Genomic DNA, 27,605 nt, shown 5'->3' on the forward strand with positions numbered 1-27,605 from the left:
CAAACAGTACCCCAATCAAGGAACTATCAACTCAGACAAATGATCAAAGAGTAAACAACAACCTAAATAAGGAACCATGACAAGAACTCCCACCAACACTGGCAAGGCAAGCCATTTATACCTAAACAGAGAGCAAACCCCACTCCCTTCTAGCACTGATGATGCTACCTAGTCAGGTAATGAAATGTCTGCAAGAAAACAACCAAGCTCAAAGAGCACCAAGCACCCCACATTTCAACTCTGAGTTACAAATATTCTCTTCTATTGGTAGATTTGGGGACCTGTGCACCACTTAGATCAGGGGTGTCAAACTCACAACGTCATGTGACGTGTCGCGACGTATCGCAACTTTTTTTCCATTGCTGGCAATGAGGTGGACGTGGTTTTGCCATGATGCATCCGGCCCATAGGCCGGCAATTTGATACCCCTGACTTAGATCATCCCTTGTTATCAAAATAGAAGTTCTCATTCTCTTTCTTCCCCCATATTCCTTGTAGGATGAACACATCTTTTGACATTGTATTTACAGGAGTGTTCTGAAAAGATAATTGGGACCTCAGCCACCATATAGGGACATCAGATCAAAATTATGTTTCATAAACAAGAATAGCTTGGAGGCATAATACCTGAAAATGCAGGAAGTCAGTAAAGTTCAGTGGAAATGGGAAGTTGGGAAAATAAAACACTTTTATGTTCTGTGAGGCTGTAGTATTTTTCTTAGCTTTAAAATAAGGCTCAGTTGGTACAATAAGCAGGCTGTACTTACTTGTACATTGAATGTTATCAAAACCTCTATTGGTTGCAATCCAGATTTCTTGGATCCTGAGTAACATTTCCAAGAGTAGATTACAGAAACACTTCTGGGTCTTCTGTGTTTAAAAGCATGAAAGGATAGTTTGAGACGCAGCTCAGTGTAAGGGTTAAGGCATCAAGCTAGAAACCAGGAGACCATGAGTTCAAGTCCTACCTGAGGCCCAAAGCCAACTGGGTAATCTTGGACCAGTCAGTCTCTCTCTCTCTCTCAGCCTTAAGAAGGAGATAGTGGCAAACCATTTCTAAACAGCCTTGCCAAGAAAATTGCAAGGATCTGTCCAGGCAGTCTCCAAGAATCAGATATGATTGCCCCAAGAGAAGGGAAAAAAGAGAGAAGAGTTTGGTTTGTGACGTCAAGATCCCATCGGTTCTGGAGAGGCCTAGAAGAGCTATCTGTGAACCAGTGATGAAGGTCATGAATGACAAGGGCAATTTTATACTTTCATATTCATATGTTTGTGTTTCATTCTCACCAGTGAACTCTATGGCATTTTGGCCAGAAATACAGATGGCCCCTTTAATCAGGGGTCTTCAAACTTGGCCCTTTTATGACTTATGGACTTCAACTCCTAGAATTCCTCAGCCACCATGCCTGGCTGAGAAATTCTGGAAGTTGAAGTCCACAAGTCATAAAAGGGCCAAGTGTGAAGACCCCTGCCTTTAAGGATTGACTTTATTGTGGGACTTGTGCTTTTGTTAGCAGATAGATGGACTTATATCATGAATGAAGGGTTTTGAAGTGAATGGAAGGTTGGGTTAATTTTCAGATGGCACCGATGTGCAGATTTCTTTAGGTGGAAGCAGAAACTTTGAATGAAAAAAAAAGTCATCTTCCACTATGCCTGCTAATTTACTACTGTAAAACTTTCATTTAATCTCTTTCCTTGCAAATGTATAGATTGCCCATTCTCAAATATATTATATATACCGTAAATCTGGAACTTTGGAATTTAATTAGTATTGTAACTTTAATGCAGATTTTTCACCCCTGAAGCTAAGCCCCAGATGACCTAATTGTGGAAGAAGAATCAGAAGGAATATTCAAGAATAATAACATTGTCTCCTCAAAATTGAGGTATTAATTCAGGTTTTCACAGCAGCTTGAAAAATGGTGAAAATGTCTTTTTCTCTCCACGGTCAGCCATTTGTTTTTGGATTCTGTAACAAAAGCCACACTTCAACACAGGGATCAAGTCAAAAGAAAGATATTTGAACTTTCATTTATTAAGTGCATTTTAAATCATTACTCCTAAGTATTTAATTACTGTCTGTCGCATTACACATTTTAACTTGGGCATATCTTGAATGGCTCCAGGCTGCATCCAAAATTTTGAACAAGCTGTAGTTGAAAGGACTGTTGTGAAGTGTCAAACTTCTTCTCCTTCTACTGAATGTTTTATTTATTATTTAACGCATTTATATCAAAAGTCCCCAACTCCAGGCTGTAGCCCGGTTCTGGGCTGCGGCCTATTTGGAACCGGGCTGCGTAACCGGAGGTTGCATGCGCTCGCACACGCAGCTCTACTTGCACGAACGGTAGGCACATGTGCTTGCACACGAAGCTCCATTTGCGCGAGCGGCAGATGCTTGCCTAAATGGAGCAGCGCATACAAGCCCGCTTGTGTGCTGCTTGCGCAAAACCATCACCTTCTGCCAAGGGCAAAGAAGGGCACAGAGAAAAGTCTGGGGAATTAAAATAGGTGAATAATTTGGGGCAGATTATTACTTTATTTGCAGTAATTAGGGAAAATGTGAAGGTGTTAGCCATGCAGGTAGTCCTCAGCTTACATCCATTCATTTAGAAACCGAAGTTACAAGGACATTGAAAAATGTGACTTGCAACTGGGTCCTCGCACTTACAACTATTGGAGCATCTCCACAGTCACATAATTAAAATTTGGGCGCTTAATCACCAGCGTGAATTTTCGACAGTTGCAGCATCAAAGGGTCTTGTGATTGCCAATCTTCCCAGCCAGCTTCTGACAAGCAAAGTGGGAAGCCAGTGTCAACTGTCCAGTTGGCAGATCCAGAAAAAGAAATTCCTGGGACATGATTTTACCAAGAGTATAAACTTTACTAAATAAACCATATTGGCACAGAGGAAGCAAAACCAGCTCTGGGTTTCCCACACAAAAGCTAGCATGGTTAATTCCCCCCTTTCCCTGTGTGTGCCACCCACAATCCATTACGTCCACCAATCGCTTCTGTTCGTTTTGTTCTGGGACACCAGTGACCCACCCTAGTCCATCTGCTCGATGTGTCCTTGGGTTGAGCACTCTCTTATGGGAACAGACGATGCTCAGTTGCAGCTGTCCACCCCCCACCCCCCTTGCATTGCATCCCTCCTCCCCCCCTTTTGTTTGTCAAGCAGGGAGCGAAGCGGAATAGAGGTGAAAGTGCAAATCGGTCTTGCCAGCCAGATTTACTTAACCACTTCATGATTCACTTAACATCTGCAGAGATTTGCTTAACAACCATGGCAAAAGAGATCATAAAATCGGGCATGACTCATTTAAAAACCACCTTGCTTAAAAATGGACATTCTGTTCCCAATTGTGGAACACCTGTAGTCCAGATCTGAAGCACAACCAGGAATACAAACTATCTTTGTTGGAAGGTTACATTAACAGATTCGGGCAAGACTGAAAGTATTTTTCACCTTCTTTCCTTTTATTCTCTGGAAAACACGGGAGGGTCCCTTCTGAAACATCTCCTACGTCTTCCCTCCTTCGGTGGGCTGACTTTTACACACTGGTATTACCTAATCTGTAGCTCTTCTTCCTGTCTCCCAAGACAGGGGTCCCCAAGCCCCAGGCCACAACCTATTACCAGGCTACGGAACTGGGCCACGGAAGTGGCAGGTGAACATACATGCGCTTGCAGCTTCAGTTGTGTATGCAGTAGGCAGACAAGCATGCGTGCAGCTCCATTTGTGTGAGCGGAGCTGTGTGCGTGCTCACCTGCCGCTCATACAAAACTATCCCCTCTTCACCCCCCCGACCGGTCTCCAAAGCTGGAAAGGTTGGAGACCACTGTCCTAAAGTCACTCACATGTACCACTAAAGTAAAGGGGACAGTATGAAAAACCAAGAGGAAAGATAAAGGAAAGATATTTTTTTTCATTATTTTAGAGTCTTTCATTATTTTGGAGTCTTTCTTACTGAAGAGCAGATCATCAATAAGTTATATCCTGGCGTATCGCCTGACAGCGTGGACTATCAGAACAAATTCCATTGTGCCCAAGGCAAGTGACTTTGAAAGGCTCCATTGAGCATTTAATTTGTGATAGGATAATTTTCTCATGTCCATGAGATATTCCCACGTGTATTTCTGGACCTGCCAGACATTTCTTCCTGCTCATCTTTCTTCATAAATATGCAAGTACATGTTTAGGCGAGCCTTTCGCAATGTTTATTACATTGTATGTTTTGGAGAAAGTCACTTCATTTGTAGGCTTAGCTGAAGAACGAGGCTTGGACAGAATAGATGTTGGGTTAATAAATAAATGAGTCATATCTTGCTTTTTTTTTTTTCAGTGGCCCCGATGGAAGATTTGGCTTCATGTTTCAGTTCAACTTGGTTTTTGTTGTTTTTCCAATGCCAGTTCAGAGCTGCACCATCTTATCAAAATCGATGCCAACTATCTACGTTACCAGTTATCCCCCAAACCAGTGGTGGTGAATTTATGCACGCGTGCCGCAGGTGATACTCAGAGCCCTCTCTGTGGGCATGTGCCCCGTCGCCCCAGCCCTGCCTCCCCCCGCAGCCCCCTCACCAGCAGCCCCCCCAGAGGAGAGTTGCCCCCAAGTGCGGCCCACATGGAGCAGTGTAGCCAAGGACATGGCACCCGGGCAGCAGGGACAAGACTCTGCCCTTGCAGCCCATCGCGCTCAGTTGATGCTGCGGGGTGCGGGCAGAGGGCGTGGCCGCCATGGCGCTGCTGGGCTGCCTGGGAGATCTGCGGCCGGCCGTGGAGGTGGTGAATGGCCCTGCAGGTGGGGGTGGAGCGGGCAGGATGGGTTTGCCATCACTGCCCCAAACCATGCTGAGTTAGAAAATGTTGCTTTCAGAAAAGTGATGAGAAACATAAGTTGTCCTTCATGCACCCCATTATGACTTTACGTAGGTTGGGGAAACCACTTGAGCTTTCCAAAGCTAACTCTGAATACTGGCTTGGGTGAACCTGCAAATCAGCCTACTTGGATCTCTGCTAGAAAAGCATGTCATCAACATCTGGCTTATACAGGTTGTCGTTGACTTATGCCTGGTTGCTTAGTGCCCATTCGAAGTTACACAGACCTCCCCAGAGTTAGTTACACTCTAGTTTTGAAGTTCCAATAGCCACTTCCCACATCTTTCTCATCTCCATAGAATGCTGTTCATAAGAATGATGGCATTCATCGTGTTCCCAGGATATAATCAGAAGTAGTTATTATTACTTCTGAAGTTTTTGAAATTTCTTTTTTGACAATGCAGTTCAAGGAAAATGTGTATCTAATTTTAAAATCCAGTTCTGTTCTGATTTCAGTGGATGGATTTAACATCATTTTTATGAATACAGCTAGTTGTCTAAATCAGGGTCCCCAACTCCTGGTCCGTGGCCCAGTACTGGGCTGTGACCCATTGGGAATTGGGTCTCACAAGTGTGTGTGTGTGGGGGGGTGAACATGCAAGCAGGCGAAGCTCCATTTGTGCAAGTGATGGGTGCGCACACAAAACCATCCTTTCTCCCCTCCCCCGCCCGCCACCACTGCCGGTCCACAGAACCACAATGCTTGGGGACTGCTGGCCTAAATTGTTGTTCATCGGCTTCTGCCTTCTATCCTATTTAATTTATTGATTCCATTTTTTAGAGGTGGGTTTATTCCACAGAACCTCCCAATTTCTGTTCTTTTTACATTTTTCTCTCCCTTCTTTGCAAAATTTATTAGCGCCGTGGAAAGACTAAAAGAGCAGCAGGGTTGTTTACCCTCGGCTTTGATACTGACTGTCCAACAAGGAACCACTTTTTTTTTTTTTTTAGTCATGCAGATTTTGATTTCTGTTTATTAACTGGGGAGGAATAGACTATGTGGCTATTGGCAAGCTGGAGACCTTCGGGCTGTGTGTGGCCTGCCTTCCGTTTCCAGTCCAAATGAATCAGATCTGTGACTCGATAGCCAATGCGCCCCTTTTCTCTGCTTTTACTCGGCTCTTCACCATTGTTGGAGGGAATCAGGAACAAAGGTGACTCTTTACCCACTGCCTCGGGCATCCAACGGTAACATCCATCCAGAGAGATGGTCAGATGTCTTGGTTTCCATTGGCAGCCAAGCTTGTGAACAAGTAGCTGAAATCAAAATATGGAAGGTTGTGCAGAAGGCTTTCCAGAGATTGGCAGGGGGAGGGGGAGGATCAGTTTGTGTCCAAAACAGAGTTTAACAACTATGGGATGAACAAAAAGTGCAGGCTGAAATGATTCAGTGTGCAGATGCAGAGTTAGCCAAAGGAGAAACATCTGGATTGCTGCTTGCTGTTCAACCACTTGAAGCATCATTCATTGAGGCAATCAGTCTGTTTGCTGGATTCTGCATCGTACAGCTCAGTTGCCAGATCAGAGAATAGCTTGATATTTTTTTTTCCTACAGAGAAAAAAAACAGCTGGTTGAAAAAATGAGTGCACGTATAACAGTGATGGCGAACCTTTTAGAGACCGAGTGCCCAAACTGCAACCCAAAGCCCACTTATTTATCGCCGGGTGCCAAGTGGGCATGGCCCACTAGGTAGGCATGGCGGTGGTGGTCATGGCAGATTGGGTTGGTGTGGCCAAGGTGGGCGTGGTTATCTCAATTTTGCTCATGGGGAGGGATGCCTGTGAGGGGTGGGCAGGGTTGAGAGAGATCCAGGGGGTCTCTGGCAGGTGGGGCGATAGGCAGGAGGCTCGTCCTGCGGGGTGTGGTGAGGCAGGGCAGGGGTGCCATTGCCATGGGGCAAGACAAGGGCTGGGCAGCTGCTGCCTGACACCATCGGCCCCCGCACAGAGGCCAGCAAGCGCATGGGGGCCGACGGTGTCCCTCAGCAGCCACAGCCTGCTGGCCCCTCAACTGGTGCACTCTGGGGCTCCGCAGCCCGCCGCCAGCAGTTCAAAGAAGCTGCCTCTGAGCTGGATGGCCGGCCGACAGCTGAGGAGGCGATGCAGTGGGTCGTGCCCGGGAAAAGGAGAGCATGTGAGGCCAGGAGGGATGGGACGGGGGGGGGGGGAAACCAGCCATGCCGAGATGCATCTGGCCACATGGGTCCTCTGCGAGTTAGCAGGCGGCTGGTTGAAGAGGGACAGTTGCCATCTCGGGGGCATGGTACACGTGCCCACAGAGAGGGCTCTGAGTGCCGCCTCTGGCACCCGTGCCATAGGTTCGCCACCACTGTCCTATAACATAATATTCTGCATTTGGACTCAAGATTTCCAAGTTTTCAAAAACAGTACAGGTAGACAACCACAATTGAGCTCAACATTTCTGTTGCTAAGCAAGACATTTGTTGAGCGACTTTTGTCCCATTTTACGGCTTTTCTTGCCACAGTTGTTAAGTGAATCGCTGCCGTTGTTAAGTTAGCCACACGGGTGTTAAGTGAATCTGGCTTCCCCATGGACTTTGCTTGTCAGAAGATCACAAAAGGTGACCCCGGAACACTGCATCCGTCATAAATATGAACCGGTTGCCAAGTCTCTCCCAATTTTGATCACGTGACCATGGGGATGCTGCAACGGTCGTAAGTGTGAAAAACGGTCATAAATCACTTTTTTCAGTATCACTGTAACTTTGAACAGTCACTAAGCAAACTGTTATAAGCCGAGGACTACCTGTATTCTTGCCCTTCTTTCCATTTGTTTTTCACTGGGGATAATTCAGCCAAATATTCCCAGTGAATTGAATTTGAGATTATTATTATTTTTGCCTCTAGAGCACAATCTGCAATTGGGTTATCACTGTTCTCGGTAGAGAATATGTAGGCCTTGTACATTATCACACCAGTACACAAGATCACACAGTCATTTTTTTGTATCAAAGTTAGAAGGGCTCAAAATGCTTCATTTTGAAAAGACAGTGCTGTATAACTTTTTAATTTTTGAGAGAGCAAGAAGCAATAACCTGTGAGGTGAGAATGTTGATATTCAATCTAAGCCAATGTTTCTCAACCTTGGCAACTGTAAGATCTGTGGACATAAATCTCCCAGCATCCTGGCTGGGAAATTCAGGAAGTTGAAATTCAAGCCTCTTGAGGTTGATAAGCTTGAGAAACGCTGTTCTAAAGTATGCATTTCACCCATCATGGTTATGCTTCTCTCTCATCCTCACCTCACATGTTGACTTAGATGTAAGAGATGTTAGTTTGCACTCAACCAGAGAGAGAAGCATAGCCATGGAGGGTGAAATCAGATAACAAAGTTACTTATGCTGGTGAAGCAGGTCTTTTTCAACAAAATAAGAAAGGTATACTTTAAAACAGTATTTCTTAACTTTATCAAAATGTGTTAACATGTTTCCAGAAGCTATAAGAGATTTTCCAGAGTGCAGTTTACATGCTGGCTGGGGAATTCTGGTAGTTGAAGTACACACATTTTAAAGTTGCCATGGTTGAAAAACACTGCTGTAAGCTATGAAAAACAACAGTGTTATTTTTTAAAGGGTACATATTTAACTTTTCAGCACTTAGACAAAGCCCCCCCTCTCTCTCCCTCCCTCCCTCTCTCTTCTTTGTAATTGTGAAACAGAATGAGTGGTATATGCAGATAACGAACCAATTAATTTTATAAATGGCTAATTTTAAGGCAACACAGTACTTTTTTAGCCACTGATTTAAATCAATAGTTGTTAATTGTTTTTGTCGTGTCCCTGCATTTTTTATGAATTGTGGCTTCTGAAAGATATACAGTATAAACAAATTAGCCTGAGCACAAACATACACAACTAAGTCCTACATTAATTACAAGAAAGCAGAATTCTGACGGATGAATGGATTGATTGATTGATTGATTGATTGATTGAAAAGGAGCCCTAGGTTGATACTATGGGACTACTAAGTGCAGGTAGTCCTCAACATATGACCAGAACTGAGAGCAAAATTTCTGTTGCTAAGCGAGACAGTTGTTAAGTGAATTTTGCCCCAGTTTATGACCTTGCCTGAGTTATTAAGCAAATCACTGCAGTTGATAAGTTAATAACCCAGTTGTTAAATGAATTTGGCTTCCCCATTGACTTTGCTTGTCAGAAGGTCACAAAAAAAGATCACATAACCCTGGTACATTGCAACTGTCATAAATATGAACCAGTTGCCCAGCATTTGAATTTTGATCAAGTGACCATGGGGATGCTGCAACTGTTTTAAGTGTGAAAAACGGTATCGCTTTTTTCAGTGCTGTTATAACTTCAAACAGTCACTAAATGAATGGTTGTAAGTTGAGAACTGCCTGTATTGCATAGGAGTTGAGTCTGGGCTTGCACATTTTCCCCCTATTTATTCTTCTGTGGTGCTGGTGTGTGTGTGTGAAGATAATGTTAAATTTACGACTGTCTTCTTTTGGTGTCCTTATGCTATACTAGACATACACGATTTACAAATTCTTTCTAAACACTTGAGTGGGTCAAAGTAAACATTTGAATGACCCAACCTCATCCAACTTTACACTTGAGTAGAGATGTGCTGACTTTCACACAGGAAAATGTTTGTGAAAGAATCCTTAGACTGTAAATAGTTGTGATCTTGTTCTGCTGGTAGTGATTCAAAGCTGTTTAGAAGGATTTTAAAAAAAAGAAAGAAAGACACTGCAGACTGTATTGTAATCCAGGAAAAAGGGAGTCATTTGTCCTATTTCCACCAAGATCTCACATGATTCTACTTAGGAAGAACTTAAATGACAGATGGTAGGGACAAAATAGACAGAACTTGGCTCGGTTAGTAATGACTATCCCAGTGCTGGAAGCTATTCTTTTATAGCAGTGTTTCTCAACCTTGGCAACATAAAAATGTGTGACCTTCAGCTCCCAGATGGCTGGGGGTTCCCCATGCTAGCTGGGAAATTCTGGGAGTTGAAGTCCACATATCTTAAAGTTGCCATGATTGAGAAACATGGTGTCTTGAGAAGACAAGAAAATTCCTGCTGAAGATAACCCAGCATTCTGTATCCAGCTGAAGCCAGCAAGGTCTTTCTCATTTGTCCCATACTTGGAGGAATACTCTGAGGAAATCCCCAACACATGGTACTTAGAGAGACAGACCTTTCAATATGGCAGAGGCAAGAAACCACTTCATGTAGTAAAAGCTAAGGAATAGCAAGTGGTATAGAGGTGTTGGTATGGCTGAGTGCTGTGGATGCCCTAAACCAGGGGTCTTCAAACTTGGCCCTTTTATGACTTGTGGACTTCAACTCCCAGAATTCCTCAGCCAGGGTGCCTGGCTGAGGAATTCTGGGAGTTGAAGTCCATAAGTCATAAAAGGGCCAAGTTTGAAGACCCCTGCCCTAAACTTACTAAGCATTCTTGACATCAGCAATGAAATAAGACTCAGCTTCCAAGGAACAAGGAAGGAGAGCTTTGTGTTCACCTCAAGAAGCAACTTGATTGGGCTTATATACTATTTCTGGAGATGGAGGTCCCATATTTCTTTTAATTATATACAGTATGTTTAAAAGCCATGCATAAGAAAATTCTCATCCTATAATTTCTAAGTTGAGGAACCATGATGTTTATTGACTGATGGATTCCACTTCACTCTTGAGAGAAAGTTTCATGGATGAATGTGAATTTGAGCCCAGGATTCTTCTTAGTCCAACCTTCTACTCATATATGGCTTCCAACTCATTCTTAGCTCAACTAAATGGAAGGATAAGTTCTGAATGATAATGAGCCATATCACTAATTCTACCCATGGATCTTCTGGATCAAAAATTTAATTAAATGTGGCTTGGGAAATGCGCCAAATCACTGTTGCTGGTAGCAGTTTAATTGATTGATGGTTTATTTCAGATCAGATCATTTCTGTCTATGCTCTGGAATTAGTATCCTCTAAAACCCAAGTTCTATTTCTCAAAGTCACACAAAGTTGTTGGGTTTTTTTTTTACATTTTTATAACACATTCAAGCCAAGGAGCCAGGGAAGTAGTGCACCTAATGTTAATAAGCTAGTCTCCCTTTTTGTGTGAGCTAATATGAAATGAAGAAAGAGGGACTTTCCTCTTAGTAAAATCTTTGATCAAGAAGTGTGATGGAGATTTCAGGCCACCATTTATAGACTTCGATGCCTTGACAAGAGGTCAGCTTGAAGAAAAATGTTCTACTGATTTGGTCAGTATAGGATTCTAAACAGCAACCTGGAGCCTGAATCTCTGTCATTCCAACTATGGAATACTTTGCTCTCAAAGTAAACTTTACTTTGCTATATCAAAGTAAAGTTTTGTGAGAAGATGACCAGGTACAAAGAAAACAGAAGCATCAGATAACTTCTACCAACAACAGTACCTGGCTGGCCCCTGGCATACTTTTAAACTCCTTTTCTGTGGTCGTTTTAAGGTATGAGAAGAGGGAAATGTTATTAACTTAATTGTATTCAAATGTAATTACATTTAAATTTAAATGTACATCTTTCTTTGCCCAGAAATTTTTGGTATGCAAGATCTCTCATATCTGAAGGCACAAAAGGCTATGCCTATTTAAGATATTTCGGATCTTTTGCTTTTAAAACTAGGAATGACGAAATGAGTATGAGACTCCAAGATCCGTGCAACTCTCAGCATCCCTGATTGCTGTTTCATCCCCCAAGGATGAATTTTGAATGAAAAACACAAAAGGAGAAAGAGGGGGAAGATATCTTCCAGAATCATTTGCCTAGTTAGTGAGGAAAGATATAACTTGGCGAGCAGTTCAATCTTTGGAATGTGCCATGTCTTGTCATGCTCAATTTTCTTGGAAGCAGACCATGGATATCCCTTTTCTACATTATACTTTGGGGTTTATTGTTCTGGGATTGCTGAGAAGCAGGATAAAAGTCCAGCAACCCACTTGCAGGCCACAGCATCTGAAATTGGTATGGAAAGAAGAGGGACTGGCCTAGAGTAGCAGGAGGAGGAGCTGTTGCCAAAGCAACAGATAAAACAAACCCAAATCCAGGGCAGGAAATATACTGTATGTAAAAGTCTGAGACTGGTTCCTCCTTAATTCTAATAGGCTGTGAGTATAACCTTGGGAGACATGAGGAAGGCCACAGCCTAGACCAGGGGTAGGCAACCTTGACTCTCTTTTATGACTCGTGGACTTCAACTCCCAGAATTCCTGAGCCAACTAGGCTTACCCCTGGCCTAGACAATGGTCTAATAAGAGAAATCTGAATCCAAGCAGGAATGGGAATGGAAAAAGCATCTCATAATTAACCATTTTTGCTGTGGCTCAGCGGTTAAGACACTGTCCTTGCAGACAGCTGGTCAAAAATTTTGGACAGAGTAGACCGCTGGTTTGAAACAAGAGTCAAGGAGGCCCTCTATGTCAAAACTGAAGAGCCCTCTCAACAGAGGGGAAGGAATGCGACATCATGTATCTCCAGTCTACAACACAATCCTTTCAGCAGTTCCAGGAAGGCTCCACACCCATTTGCACTACTCAGGTGATCCTAAAGACACAGATAAATCTTTAAATTTACCACTCTTCAAAAGGATGCAAATGACCAGCTGTATGCAAGGAGTATAAATCCTTCCATTCCCCACCATCCAGTCAGAGCTGAAAAAGCTTCTTGGATGAGAAGTGAAACATCTTCAAAGAAAAAACAAAGTCCAGGGGGCCTTGTTAAAAAGCACCTTTGGGATATCCCAGGGATTGGATATTATCTTGGTGTTTTACTATGCTTTGTTTATGAAGCCAAAACTGCAAGCATGCAAAACTTTGGGACTGTTAAATTTTCCGGTACATGTTTTTTCTCCAATAAAACATACTAGTATCTTGGTAATCCGATTGTTCCCTCCTGCAGAGTTTTCTGCCTTATGCAGCAGTCGTGTCTCATTGAGAGCACATTAAGGAAAACATGTTAAAACATCCTCTGACAATCCTGTTTCTTTATTGATTTATTAATAGTTAAGTGGTCACCAGCCGTGTTGTGGGGAGGTAGAACAAATCTTAATACGCTCCCTTTCATTTGAAATAAATAAAAGCAGCTGGAGACGGAGCATTGGGGAATTGAGGCTCATCTGGCAGATATATTTCATGCATTTGGGTTGGGTTAAAGACCTTTAGGATGCTTGTTATAAAATAAATGAAAAAATGTTCTGGGGTATGAATTTCCCTGAGATTCAATTGTTATAGATTTCTTTTTAATAAGCCAAGTTACTGTTGGGTCATTCATGAGACCAGATGAGATACATGGGATACTTGGATGCATTTTCTTGGCAGCCTAATAACATTTGTTTACTTTTGCTTTTTTCCAGCATATTTCTTGACTCTTTCCTCTCTCGTATATCCCCCTGGACTTCTCAGTTAATCACCATCTAATTACTAACCAGGGCAAAAAGCCTGCTTAGCTTTCTTGACACTATTATTAAAAGGATATGGGTAGTCCTCAATTTACAGCAGATGATGATGATAATAATAATGATAATAATAATGATAATAATAATAATAATAATAATAATAATAATAATAATAATAATAATAATAATAAAGTTGGAAGGGACCTTGGAGGTCATCTAGTCCAAACCCCTGCTCAGGCAGGAAACTCTATACCATTTCAGACAAATGGCTGTCCAGTTTCTTCTTAAAAACTTCCAGTGTTGGAGCATTCACAGCTTCATGGAGGCAGGTTGTTCCACTGGTTAATTGTCCTCACTGTTAGGAAGTTTCTCCTTAGTTCTAGGTTGCTTCTCTCCTTGATTAGTTTCCATCTGTTGCTTCTTGTCCTGCCTTCAGGCGCTTTGGAGAATAGCTTGACTCCCTCTTCTTTGTGGCAACCCCTGAGATATTGGAACACTGCTATCCTGTCCCCCCTCGTCCTTCTCTTCGTTAAACTAGACATTCCCAATTCCAGCAACCGTTCCTTATATGTTTTAGCCTCCAGTCCCCTGATCATCTTTGTTGCTCTTCTCTGTTCTTCTCTCAGTTCATTTAGTCACCGTTCAAAGGCACTGAAAAAAATGACTTGTGACCATTTTTCACACTTACAACCATTGCCACATCCCCATGGTCATATGATCAAAGTTTAGATACTTGGCAACTGACTCAGGATGTTTGCAGTGTCCCAGGGGGACACATGATCCTCTTTTGCAACCTTCTGACAACTAAAGTCAATGGAGAAGCCAGATTCACTTAACAACTGGGTTACTAATTTAACAACTGCAGTGATTCACTCAATAACTGTGGCAACAAAGGTCACAAAATGGGGCAAAATTCACTTTACAACTTTCTTGCTGAGCAATAGGAATTTTCGGCTCAGTTGTGGTGGTAAGTCGAGAATTGCTTGTAATTCATCTACCCACTGCAGTTTCCAACGATATAAAATATAACGTGGGTAAGAAGAAAGAGTCTAATCCAGGGGTAGGCCACCTTGGCTCTTTTATGACTCGTGGACTTCAATTCCCAGAATTCCTGAGCCAGCCATGCTGGCTCAGGAATTCTGGGAGTTGAAGTCCACGAGTCATAAAAGAGCCAAGGTGGTCTACCCCTGGTCTAGTCTTTTCCTGTTCTGCCTGCACAACTCAAAAGATCAGATTTTACCTCAGCTATAAGGAATTGAATGTTGCTGGGCTACATTTCCCAGGATCGCCTTGGTCATACTGGCTAAAACTGTTGGGAGTAGAAGTAGCAACATGCACACACGCGCACACACCATTCAGAATCACACCGAGTCTATCCCTTTCACCTACCTTTGTTGAAAGAAAACTCTTCATCCTGGTTCATCCAAGCTGGGAATAAACATGGCAACTGCTTTGGGAAGAAGGTTGTAGTTCATTGGAGAGGAGAGCCAGACAGGAAGATGGTTCTGGCAGCAAAGAGGAGAGAAAAAAGGACTGAGCACATGTAGGAAGTGGGTTTTTATACTCTCTGGAGCCTTTTGTTTGGAGTTATTTCCTGTTCCTGTTTTGAGGCTATTTCCTGTGTCATGTATTCTGACCTGAGTCTGAAGTATGCCTTTCCGGTGTTCTGATGGTGATGGGTCAATCTTATTGTGTCCAAAGGTCCTATCCTGCTTCCATGGGGCTGATGACTTTTAGAGTTTGGGTGAAGTATGTAGATTTTAGGTCTTTGTCTTCTTAATCTCCTAGCTCCCTGGATTTACATCTGCATCTCTATAGAGCTGGTTTCTGCTTGGGGAAGGGAGACCTGGGGCTATTCAGAAAACTGGGCGTGCTTTCCTGCTTTTTAAAGATCCTTTGAGGAAATATATGTTTCTGCCCTTTTAATATTTCCTTCTCTGGGGGGCTGGCTTCCCACACCTTCAGTAAAACTCCTTAGGCTGTTTCTTGCCCTGGCCTATGGCATTAAAGCTTTCCATGCACAACTTCCTGGCAAATTCCAGGGGCGAGGGGACCAGGCCTCCTTAGGCGATTTGCAATTCATATGCTCTGGCTGATGAGGTAGCAGGAAAGAGATCTCCAAAACCCAAGCCCTGAATATGTTGCACTGGTGGACTCAGAGTGGGAGTCCCTAGGGCTCGCTGTGTGCAATTTAAGAAAAAATAATAAACTGGCTTGCACACTGGCTAACCTCAACTGGACATCACAAACCTGAATGCACCGAACTAAGAGCTTAGGAAACCACCCTTGAAAATGGGTGGCCAGTGGTTATGTACTGAGGCAAACAAGGCTGTGAGTAGTTTTGAGGAATGTGCAAACCTTATTGAAAGCTCAAAGTGACATCCAACATTTGAAAATAATTGGCACAGAATATTGGACACTATAAATGTCTATATGGCCTATGCCCACTGATTAAACACAAGGAAGAGAAGAGAAGGGGGAGACAAGAAAATGAAGCAGATGTTTGGAAGCCCATCTCCAAGGGAAAATCTGGCCCAGGGGATCATAATTTCAGGAAGGCATAGGGCAGTCCAAACCAGTAACAGTAAGTACTTAAGGGTGCCCCAGCATTCAGTATTCAAATGCACCCACTTCCCTTGACCCCCAACCATCAAGGGAGGCAACTAAGTTTGAAAATACAGGTAGTCCTCAACTTACAACAGTTTGTTTAGTAACCGTTCAAAGTTATAACGGCACTGAAAAAGTGACTTAGGGTTATTTTTCATACTTGCGACCAGGGGTACTCAACCTTGGCTCTTTTATGACTCGTGGACTTCAACTCCCAGAATTCCTGAGCCAGCTAAGCTGGCTCAGGAATTCTGGGAATTGAAGTCCACGAGTCATAAAAGAGCCACGGTTGACTACCCCTGCTTGCGACCATTGTCACATCCCCATGGTCACGTGATCAAAATTCAGACGCTTGGCAACTGGCGTGGATTTATGACGGTTGCATTGTCCCGGGGTCACGCGATCCTCGTTTGAGACCTTCCGACAAGCGAAGTCGATGGGGAAGCCAGATTCACTTAAGGACCTTGCTACTAACTTAACAACTGCAGTGGATTCCCTTAGCAGCTGTGGCAAGCAAGGTCGTAACTGTCTCCCCTAGCAACAGAAATTTGGGGCTCAATTCTAGCCGTAAGCTGAGGACTACGTGCAATTCGTAACTTTTGGCCTTTCCAAAGACAGAATTGAAAGCAGGCCATGATTGCCCTTTCTGCCTTCAGGGAGGAAGAAGCTGTGCACATTTTAACAATGTGTGTCTTGTTTTGTAATGCAGGTGTAATGCAGACCACTTTGTATGGTGGGTCACGACCAAAAGCCATGGATGGCACTAGACTCCTTTAGAGTCCAGCCTGGGATTATTCCTGGAAGTGCTAAAAGCATTTAAGAGGGAACCTTTGGGACTGTTGCTTCCAAGGGCACTTCTACGGCGGTCATGGCAAGCAAAAGGAAGTCAACAACTCCGTGTATGGTACGAGCCTCTGGAGCTACGGAGTCCAGTGACTCCATGGACTGCAGTGCAGGAAAAGCACCTGGTGCTCCTGAGCAGGACTTAGGAAATAATTTGACAGCCAGCAAAGATGTTTTTGAGAATGACTGTGAAGTGATCGAGGGGAAATCATCTCCAGCCAACCCAACCAGGAAACCCCTTGGTGGTTACGAATGTAAGTACTGCCCATTCTCCACCCAGAACCTGAATGAATTCACAGAGCATATAGATACGCAACACCCCAATGTGATTCTCAACCCCCTCTACGTATGCTCCGAATGTAACTTCACAACCAAAAAGTATGACTCCTTATCTGAGCACAACACCAAGCTCCATCCAGGAGAAATCAATTTCAAGCTTAAGTTAATCAAGCTCAACAATCAGACTGTCTTAGAACAATCCATCGAGGTGACAGGCAATCCAGCTGTGGCTGACACCCCTGACTATGAAGGGGTAGGCGATACAAACAAAGCAACACAGATCATTAACATAGGAAAACTTAAAGGTGAGACCAAGAAAGCTTCTGTGGACAACCATCTTGATGGGATTCCTCAATTTCTTCCAGATATCACTGAGCCAATTACATGTTTTAATGGAGCAGATGTCCTCCAAGATATCTTGGCCCACGTGATGCCCTCTGTACAGCTCCCACCAAATATCAACCTAGTTCCCAAAGTCCCCGTTCCCCTGAATAGTACCAAATACAATTCTGCATTAGACACTAATTCTACCATGATCAGCTCCTTCAACAAGTTTCCGTATCCTACACAAGCAGAATTGTCATGGCTAACGGCCGCCTCCAAGCACCCTGAAGAACAGATTCGAATTTGGTTTGCCACTCAACGTTTGAAGCACGGCATCAGCTGGTCTCCTGAAGAGGTGGAAGAGGCAAGGAAGAAGATGTTCAATGGCACCATCCAGCCAACACACCAGACGATTGCTGTTCTCCCAGCTCATGTTGCCACAGCCAAGATGCCACAGCCACTGATTCAGACAGCTGTGCCTTGTCAGATACTCAGTCAGACCGGCCTAGTACTGACCCAGGTCTCAAACGGATCAAACATTTCCCCAATTACCCTCGCTGTGGCAGCCAACCAGAGTCAGAAACGGGGTGTGCAGAACCAGCTGGCTGTCCCAGAAGCCAAACGTCAGCATGTCAACCCAACAGAATTCTTGCCCAAACAGAACGTGTCTGCTGCACCAGTAAGCACAGCAACAATGCCACACTCTACTGTGCTGCCAACGTCAACCAGCGACCGCAAAAAAACCAAGGAACAGATTGCGGCCCTGAAGGCAAGCTTCATTGTCACCCAGTTTCCTGACGATGCAGAAATTTACAGGCTAATTGAAGTCACTGGGCTCTCAAGGAGTGAGATCAAGAAGTGGTTCAGTGACTATCGTTACCGGAGTCAGCGGGGAATTAGCCATATCACAAGTGAATCTGTAGCCAAGGACCATCTTGCGCTAGGAGGTAGCGTGCGGCAGGACCCCACCTATCATCCCTATCCGGACTTCATCTTCCAGCAGTTCAAAGGAAAAACTCAAAAACAAATTGCAATCCTTGAAGAAAGTTTCCTTAAAAACTCTTTTCCGACACATATTGAGTTGGAAAGACTTAGGACCGATGCCAGGATGACCAGAACAGAGGTTGAATGCTGGTTTGCTGAGCGGAGAAAACTTAGGGATAATATGGAACAAGCTGTCTTAGACTCGATGGGATCAAGTATAAAGAATAAGGACCCGGTTGCTTCCAATGGTGCAATCAATCAAACAGAGCAGGTCACCATCTCCCAACCTCCAACCTCTGTGCCCAAGTGCTCCACAGCTTTTGCTCCAAGCAGTCAAGAGCAGGTCCGCTTACTGAAGAATATGTTTATTAGAACTCAGTGGCCTTCTCCACAGGAGTATGATGAATTGGCAGCTCAGACGGGACTCACCAGAACAGAAATAGTCCGTTGGTTCAAGGAGAACAGGAGCTCACTAAGAATGGGGACCTTAAAATGGCTAGACCAACATCAACAGCAGAGTGTCATTGATGGCTGTGCAGAAACTAAGGGTCCAAAGCCACCTGGGCCAAAGAATAATCATGACGATGTTCAGCTACCCAACAAGGAGATCCAGAAAGTTGAGAAGCTAAGCGCAGAAAGTCCAGAACAGCCTGATGTTCAGATTAGTCAAAATAGTCGGGGTGGTGAAGAAAAACCCAATGCCAGCGGTGTAAATTGGGTGCAGCTGACTATAGATGACGATTCTGCTTCGGACTGCATAGAGAGTTGGAACGAAACAGGACCTAAAAGCAAAACAGATTTTGATTCTGAAAGTATATCTGGTGATAACGCTCACACCTAGACAGGTAATAACACTGATGCTTTTGTCAATCTAACTTTAGCCCTGCCTCTTCCTTCCTCTTGATTTACTTTTTTCTCTGTACCAGCTTATTTTGAGCAGAGTATTTTTTTTTTTTGAAGAGTGTGCACAGTGATGCTCTAGATTAGAAACAGGAGTCTCCAAACTTGGCAATTTTAAGATTTGTGGACTTCAAACCCCAGAATTCCCCATGGCTGGCTGAGGAATTCAGGGAGTTGAAGTCCACAAGCCTTAAAGTTGTCAAGTTTGGAGACCCCTGTGCTAGAAGGAAATAAATTTGGAACATAGATCCTCTCCTGATATTAGATTAAGAATATTTTCAATCTAGTTGAGTATTGCCCGTTTCAGCTGGCAGAAGCGTTTGCTATGAACTTGCCTTACAAGATAAGCAATAATTGCCAAAATCCCCAGTTTTCATTTTTTTTAAAAAAGGGCTAGCCTTTAGCCCTTGTAGAAACAGAGTTATAAAGCAAAATCTGAAGTCACCTTTCTGCCTCTTATATAAGGCTCTTCCTGCTTTGCAGTGTTGTTAGCCCTTGAACAAACGGTGTTAATAGTTGGCACAAATACTCCCTGGAGAAAGACGGGTTGTTTTTTTTGTTAGTTTGTTTTAATCTTCCTTGCTGAGAAACAATTTTCGGCACCTAAAAATATATATATATCCTTGATTCTGAAATTGCAGCTTGGGATATAAATGCAGTTATATAGTAATGTATTGGCTGAAAAACAAAAAAGTGGGACAGAGGATAAGAGTTGGTAATACTTCTAAGATTGATTTTGCTTTCTCGGGGTTCAAACAAAGTGACCCTGCCACTATGTGTAGGTGGATCTATCATTGTTTATTTATATATTTCCTAATGAGGAGAAGAGGGGCTGTAAGATAAGGTAGCCCATCAAGATACTGAAGTGCTCTGATGCCCTTTGGGTTAGGAGAGGGAGAGAGATGGTTGCCTTGCAATCCTGCAGAATAATCCAGTTTTGTCACAAGACTGCTCCAAAATTTGTTTCTTCTTGGGTATTGCTCTTCTGTGATATTTAGTGTGGATTTTAGATGAATCCCATGGCACTGCTGAATCCTGACAAAGTTATCAGGTATCTGTGTTACAGAATTTGATATTACAGTATATGTCTGCTCTTTGGAGGTTTTGTACAGTCTTGCACCTCTCTCTGTCTTCTGCCGGTGCTCAGCTTTGTGTTCCTCACCAACCCCATCCCCTTGGTTTCTCTGTCACTTTCTCAATAGTCTTGACCTTCATCCTTCTTCCTTCATCTCCCAGTCTTAATTCCTGGATCCCATCTTCTCCATCTGTTGTTGTGGTTACCATTACAAAGAAGCGGAGTATAGAATATGAATGTGTTATGTGTGACCGGTGTGTGTGTGTGTATGTGGGGAGGTGAATCCCAGGTTCAAGGTCCTACATGTCCTTGAAGTTCAGGAGGTGGCTTTTCTTCCAACAGAGCTTATTTCATATTGTGAGGATAAATTGAGGAGAGACCCTCCTGTCAATCTTCTGAGCTTTCAGAGGAGAAATGTGTTATAAACATAAAAACAAATTAAAAAAACCTTTCCATTGTGTAGTGGAGATTATACTTCTTTAAAAGAGTTATTAATGCAGTCTTTATTAAAAAAAATGTTGTGGTTCCTGGACGCAGAAGATCTTTATAATGACAAATTAAGTCTCTAATCTTCCAGTGGTAAGGACATTGAGAAGTGAAGACCTCATAGCTCCAGATGCATCTGGAAGAAACTGATTGTCTGTACTCGTTTCCGTATCACCCCAGATATGGTTTTGAGGCTTCCTTTGGTCACCCTGGTGGATGACCTAAGCCAGAAACTAAATGGAGGCAGTGCAACATGGTTAGTTCTCTTGGGTTCCTCAGTTCTAATATCTTCAACCCCAACTTTCATATCTTCGGAGACTATTTGAGGAGGTTGGATCGTAACAGGGCCCTCCTGTTCAAATGCACCCAGAAGATCCTGTTGAGGAATTACTGCCAATCCCTAAGTTATTGACCTGCATTATCTCATAGGGTTCTATCTTGTCCCTAAGCTGTCTAACATCTACATGAAACCACTGGGTATAATCACCAGCAGATCTGGGATGGAGTGCCACCAATGTACTCATGAAGCTCTGTTGGTCTTTATCCTTAGCAGTTTGCACCTTTGAATGTTGCTTAAATTTGATAATAATTTAATCTCCTTAGAGGAGCAGAACAAGCTGATACTAAATCCAGACAAGATACTGTTAGGAGAAAGTTGAACGTGGACTTTGGATGGGTTGCGCTCCCTCAGAAAGCTGATGACAACTGTGGCAAGAAGCATATTTGCCCAACAATTAGTGAGCCGGCTATGACCCTTCCAGACGTTACATCCTATCTTGACTATTGCAGTAAACTTTATTTGGGATTGTCCTTGGAAAGCATTCAGGGATTGCAACTGATGAAAACAATATATGGTGGTTAGGTTATTAACCCATGCGAAGCATAGGGATGATACAATGGCTGTATTGAAAGATCTGCTCTAGTTGTCTGCCAGCATAATTTAACTTGCTACAGCTGACATTAAGAACCTTATATGGCGCAGAGCCACTGATTGCATCCTACATTGTAATTTTGAGGAGTTTCCCCAAAGTATGGAATTAGCTATTCAAGGCTGACTTAATGAAAGATTTCTCTTTCATTAAGAAATGTATTTCTTCACATTTTAAATTCAGAGATATCCCCTGCCTAAAACATATTTGCAGACATTATACGATTTCAGTCTTAATTTTTTTTTAAAAAAGCACTTTTAACTGTTTCATCTTGTTCCTGCAACAACTGGGCTAGTGTTCAAATAACACAACAGCATTGTTTGTCCACGAAAGACTAGCTAGCTACCTCAGTAGAACCTGTTAGGGACATGACTGTCACACAAAATGGTTAGATGTATAGCCTGCTTTTGCTTTAGAAGTGTAAAAATTATGTTCTGTGCTTGATCGCTCTTGTTATTATTATTGTCATGATTATCCATGATACCATTTCACGCTACATTTGGAGGTTTTATTTATAGCCCGCCTTTATTATTTTTACAAATAACTCGAGGCAACAAACATATCCAACATACCTTTCTCTTCCTGTTTCCCCACAACAGCAACCCTGTGAGGTGGGTTGGACTGAGAGGCGGTGATTGGCTCAAGGTAACCCAACTGGCTTTCATGGCTAAGGAGGGACTAGAACTCACAGTCTCCTGATGATTGGCCCAAGGTAACCCGGCTGGCTTTCATGGCTAAGGCAGGATTAGAACTCACAGCCTCCTGCTTTCTAGCTGGTTCTTTAACCCAACCTCGGCTCTTTTATGACTCGTGGACTTCAACTCCCAGAATTCCAGAGCCAGCATGGCTCAGCTTAGAAACCTCTCCCTTTCCCCTCAGCATGGCTGGCTCAGGAATTCTGGGAGTTGAAGTCCACGAGTCATAAAAGAGCCAAGGTTGCCTACCCGCACACTAGACCAAACTGGCTCTCTTTTCTTCCTCTCCCATATACTATGCATTAAATACATTGAGTTCAGGACAGATTTAAAAAAGCACTTGGTTATATAACATATGGCTGAACATTGGGAGTTTGGTGCTATGAAATATGATGATGGGTCATATATTAAATGGGGATTGAACAAATGCATGGAGGATCAGACTATCAGCCTTGGTGGCTGTGGATTGCTTCCAAAATTCTTCATTACTATCCTATAGACCCACAGGAAGGGGGCATCAGTGGAATTGAGGTCTTACCCTTCTGACATGCTTATGGGTTTCCTAAATGCATCTGACTGGCTACTGAAAGCTGGACAACAGAAACCTGATCCAGTAAAGCTTTTCATAGATTTTATTATTGATCCCTTCTATATCTTGCCTTTCTTGCAAGGTTGATTGAAAGTGAATGATGAAAGATTGTGACCAGCAAAATTTCCTGGTTGAACTTCAGACCTCAGTCATAGTTTCCTGGCTTTTAGTCCAGCCCCTCAGCTGCTACCCCATACTGGTTGGAAATGGCAGTTAAAAACAAAGCCCATTTTTATCACATGGAACACTCTTTAGGTATTGGATTATCAAAGTATAATTTGATATAAAAATGCCAGTGGCTGTTCGTTTGAGATAACACTAAGCTGGCAGGAATAGCCAACACCCCATAAGACAAGCGTAGGATCAAAAAAGATCCTGACGTGAGCAATGGGCCCTATTTAATGTGGAGAAAAGCAAGGTTTTATACTTGGGCAGGAAAAACCAAAGGTACAAGCACAGCTTAGTTGAAACCTGGCTCAAAAACAATAACTGTGAGAGGGACCTTGGACTCCTAGCAGACAATCACTTAAATATGAGCCAGCAGTGTGCAGCAGCATCCAAAAAAGCTAATACAATCCTTGAGGCATAGTCTCAAAATCACATGAAGTAGTACCACTTTATAAAGCCTTAGTAAGGCCATACCTGGAATACTCCATCCAGTTTTGGTCACCACATTACAAAAAAGATGTTGAGACTTTGGGGAAAAAATGCAAAGAAGAGCAACTATGATGATTAAAGGCTTGGAGACAAAAACAGATGAAGAACGATTGCAGGATTTTGGTATGGTTAGTCTAGAGAAAAGAAGGAGTAGGGGTGACATGATAGCAGTATTTCAATATTTGAGAGGTTGCAACAAAGAGGAGGGGTCAATTTATTTTCCAAAGCACCAGAAGCCAGGACAAGAAGCAATGGATGGAAACTAATTAAGGAGAGAAGCAACCTGGAATTAAGGAGAAACATCCTAACAGCAAGGACAATTAACCAGTGGAACAGTTTGCTTTCATACGTTATGGGTGGTTTTTAAGTAGAGACTGGACAGTCACTTGTCTGAAAGGGTATAGGATCTCCTGCTTGAACAGGGGGCCTCTACTGGAAGACCTCCAAGGTCCCTTCCAGCACTATTCTGATTCTGACTTCTGAACAACGTGAAGATAAGATCAAGTCTGAACTTCAGAATGGTGGACTTATGTAGTGATTGAGGTGTTGGGCTAGAACTGGGGAGACCAATGGAACCCCAATACTCTCAGCCAGGAGGCTCACTGAAGGACTTTGGGCCGGTCACTGTTGCTCAGCCCAGCCTAACTCACAGGGTTGTAGTGAGAAAATCGGAGGAAAGAATGTGTAATGGTATGTGAAGATGACTTTGGGAGACTGGGCAAAGAGATGCAGCTAAGGGAACAATCAGAAAAGACGCAGTTTTACCTCACAGCAGGAATGTGGGTGGGGTCGTAGGCTGAGAAGGGACGCTTCTTGGTTTCTTGGGCTATAAAAGGGACAAGGGCCAGAGATATATTTTCAGACATGCAAGATTCTGCTAGTGTAACTTTACGATAAAATAGAATTAGCTCATCTTGGCCATGTTTGCTGTCTCATCTATGTCGCAAGGCTGAAAGTATCTCTCTCCCGCCCCCCTTTCCATCTCATTTTACAGCCCAATAAATTAAAATGTGACTGCATTTTGGACACTATACAACTGGCCTGCATTTATGGCCATTTGCAGCACTCCCTGGTCACGAGACCGTGACTTATGATGTTTTTGCCAGAAACCCGTGTTTACTTCCAGTTTATTGCCAAAACTGTCCCATTTGTTCTTCTTCCGTGTCTAGATCAAATTTGAAACTGCCAGAATGAAGCCACCTTCTTGGCTTTGTTGTTGGCCAAAAATAATTATCAATACATGTTTCTGGTGGTAGCCAACATAACAGCAGATGGGCTGGACTCGGTGTCTCTCCACATTCACATAGAGCAGTGGTGGCGAACCTATGGCACGGGTGCCAGAGGCAGCACTCGGAATCCTCTCTGTAGGCACACGTGCCGTTGCCCCAGCCTTGCCTCCGCCTGCGACCCCCTCACCAGCAACCCCCTGGAGGAGAGTCGCCCCCGAGAGTGGCCCACACAGAGCAGCTCAGCCAAGGACATGGCAGCCAGGCAGCGTAGGCAAGACTCTGCCCTAACGCCCCAACGCACACAGTTGATGCTGCGGGGCGCGGGCAGAGGGCATGGCTGCCATGGCGCTGCTGGGCTGCCTGGGCGATCTGTGGCAGGCGCTGGAGGTGGTGAGTGGCCCTGCGGGCAGGCAGGATGGAGCGGAGTGGGGGCGGGTCAGGGGGTGGAGTGGGGCGGGGCAAGGGGTGGGGCAGGGGTAGGGCCAGTTTTGGGGCACTCCGTCTCTAAAAGGTTCGCCATCACTGACATAGAGTGTTGCTCTCCGCTAAGAGCCTCCACTTGAGCATATTGGTTTTACATTTAAGCCCTCTAACTCTCAACCTATTCAAGGTCCTCCAAGTAGTATAAGGGAGATCAGATCCTTCAGCTGTATCCTGCTTTAATTGTAATTCCTTGCACGATTTCAAACCATCCCATTGCAAATAATGAGTTCACTGAACAACTGTGGTATTTGCCTTACAACTTAATGACCACTGCAGAAAAGATGATAGAATTAAGTGCAGTAAAGTGATCCACTTTACAACTGTCATAACGTATGACCAAAATTGTGGGCACAATGACAGTCATAAGTTGAAGACTACTTGTATTCAGGAGAAAAGGCCACAGTAGCCTTTAAAGTTTAAGATCAATTTATTTTAATTGATTAAAAACAAAAACAGTATTAAAAATCCGAGAAGTTGGTTTTTTTTATTTAATACTCCACCCACGGGGCTGTTTCTTTTCTTCCTGTTTGGATAACTCTGCTCTTTCCTTCATATTTCAACCTTCCAATTGAACATCCAAATATGTGCCCTCTAGTGGGGGAAAACTGCAGTATTTTTACAATTGTCTAAACATGCTTTAATTTAAATCACATTCCAGTATAGAATAAGCAATGTTTAAACTTACTGAGTTCATTCAGATTAGTGGCTCAAACGGGCGCATGATTATCCTGTAATATCTGTAAATCAGAATGATGATACCTTGAAAACGGATACCTTAATGTCAAACAGACGTTTCAAAAATGCTCTTGTTATATCTAATACTGCTGTCTGCTGATAAAATGAAAGCTGTTTGCAGGCTAAAAAGTATGTTGCTTCCAGCATTATTTTCATTTCCAAAAATCCCCCTGGGTTTCACATATGCTGCAGAGCCACCCATAGAAAATTAAAATTGGGGGTGGCTGGGAGTGTGGGTGCACCCACCTGGCAGAAAACAGACAAACAGAAGTGGTAGAAAATATTTTACTTCTGGATTAATGCAATGCAATCTCTATGGCGCTGCCTTTGGAAATCACTCAGAAGCTACAGCTGGTCAGACTGCCATAGTGCTAATAGTTATATAATGGCAGTATTTGGTGAGTACACGGTTACTAGTTGGCTTCTGGATGCAATTCAAAATTACATTAAAGTAATTTTTAAAGTCCTTCGTGGATCAAAGCCTTGTTACTTGCTGAATAACCTGTCTTCAATTATTTTGGACCATTCAGTAAGATCTGGCAGGCATGGTGTACTCCAGATCCTCTCTCTTTAGCCAAGGGTCTCCAGACTTGGCATCTTGTGGACTTCAACTCTCAGAATTCTGAGAGTTGGCTGGGGAATTCTGGGAGTTGAAGTCCATAAGTCTTAAAGCTGCCAAGTTTGGAAATCTCTGGTTTAAGTTATGACATTTTAACAGGACCCAGGAAGCGTGCTTTGTCTGATGCTGCATCTGCCCTTAGGAATAGTATTCCTCTCATGATTCAGACAGTACTAGTCCTACCTTTCTTTTTCAAAGCCTTGAGGACCTGTTCCTTCCCAGGCTGTGGGTCAGGAGGATTAGTAAACCCATCTGGATTGAGTATTTCAATTGCCGAATGCCTCCAGCATAATTTGTTTCATGCTTTATTCCATTTCATTATCGCTTGTCTATTTCTATAGGTGGGATAATTGTATGCCATCCTGAGCCACTTATCAAGAGAGTGGCTATACAAGAGATAGGATCTGGAGAAAACCAAGCCTGCCAGATCTTACTAAATGGGCAACAGTAATTGGAGATAGGTCATAAAATTTTATTGACTGTCAATAAAATTAGAAATGGCGAATCCCTAATCTAGCCTAGATGGATGACCAAGAGCAAGTTGTAGTGTAGTCATTAAAGGCACCCGGACCTGAAGATTTATAGTGGAGTTCTAGGCCCATGAAGGAGTAGGCCATTCCTCTCTTAGCCCCAGGAAGAAGGGTAGAACAGGTGTTCTCTGAAGATATAGGTCAGTGGTTCTCAACCTGTGGGTCGGGACCCCATTTGGGGTCGATCGACCATTTCATGGGGGTCGCCAAGCAAGGCTGTCCGCCATTTTTTTTGTCCGCCATTTTTTTCCCCTTTTCCGGCGGGTGCCTTACCTCCCTTGGGCTGGGCCAGCTGGTGGTCGGCCTGCTCCGTCTCTGCCGCTTGCCAGCTACGCCTCG

At 43.4% G+C, this 27,605-nt stretch overlaps 1 protein-coding gene across 1 annotated transcript in view; it reads left to right on the top strand.

The window, feature by feature from the left end:
- The first annotated feature begins 4,399 nt into the window (after window positions 1-4,399).
- The window catches only part of ZHX2 (zinc fingers and homeoboxes 2), a 26,884-nt gene continuing 3,678 nt past the window's right edge, over window positions 4,400-27,605 (top strand). Inside the window, exons 1-2 of the mRNA XM_015824460.1 lie at window positions 4,400-4,516; window positions 16,619-19,184. Of these exons, the coding sequence (XP_015679946.1) occupies window positions 16,778-19,180 (2,403 nt within the window). The 5' untranslated portion in view covers window positions 4,400-4,516; window positions 16,619-16,777 and the 3' untranslated portion in view covers window positions 19,181-19,184. The remainder of the gene's footprint in view (window positions 4,517-16,618; window positions 19,185-27,605) is intronic.

Source organism: Protobothrops mucrosquamatus, unplaced genomic scaffold (assembly GCF_001527695.2).
Source record: "Protobothrops mucrosquamatus isolate PMUCROS unplaced genomic scaffold, P.Mucros_1.0 scaffold2242, whole genome shotgun sequence".
Lineage (NCBI taxonomy): Eukaryota > Metazoa > Chordata > Lepidosauria > Squamata > Viperidae > Protobothrops > Protobothrops mucrosquamatus.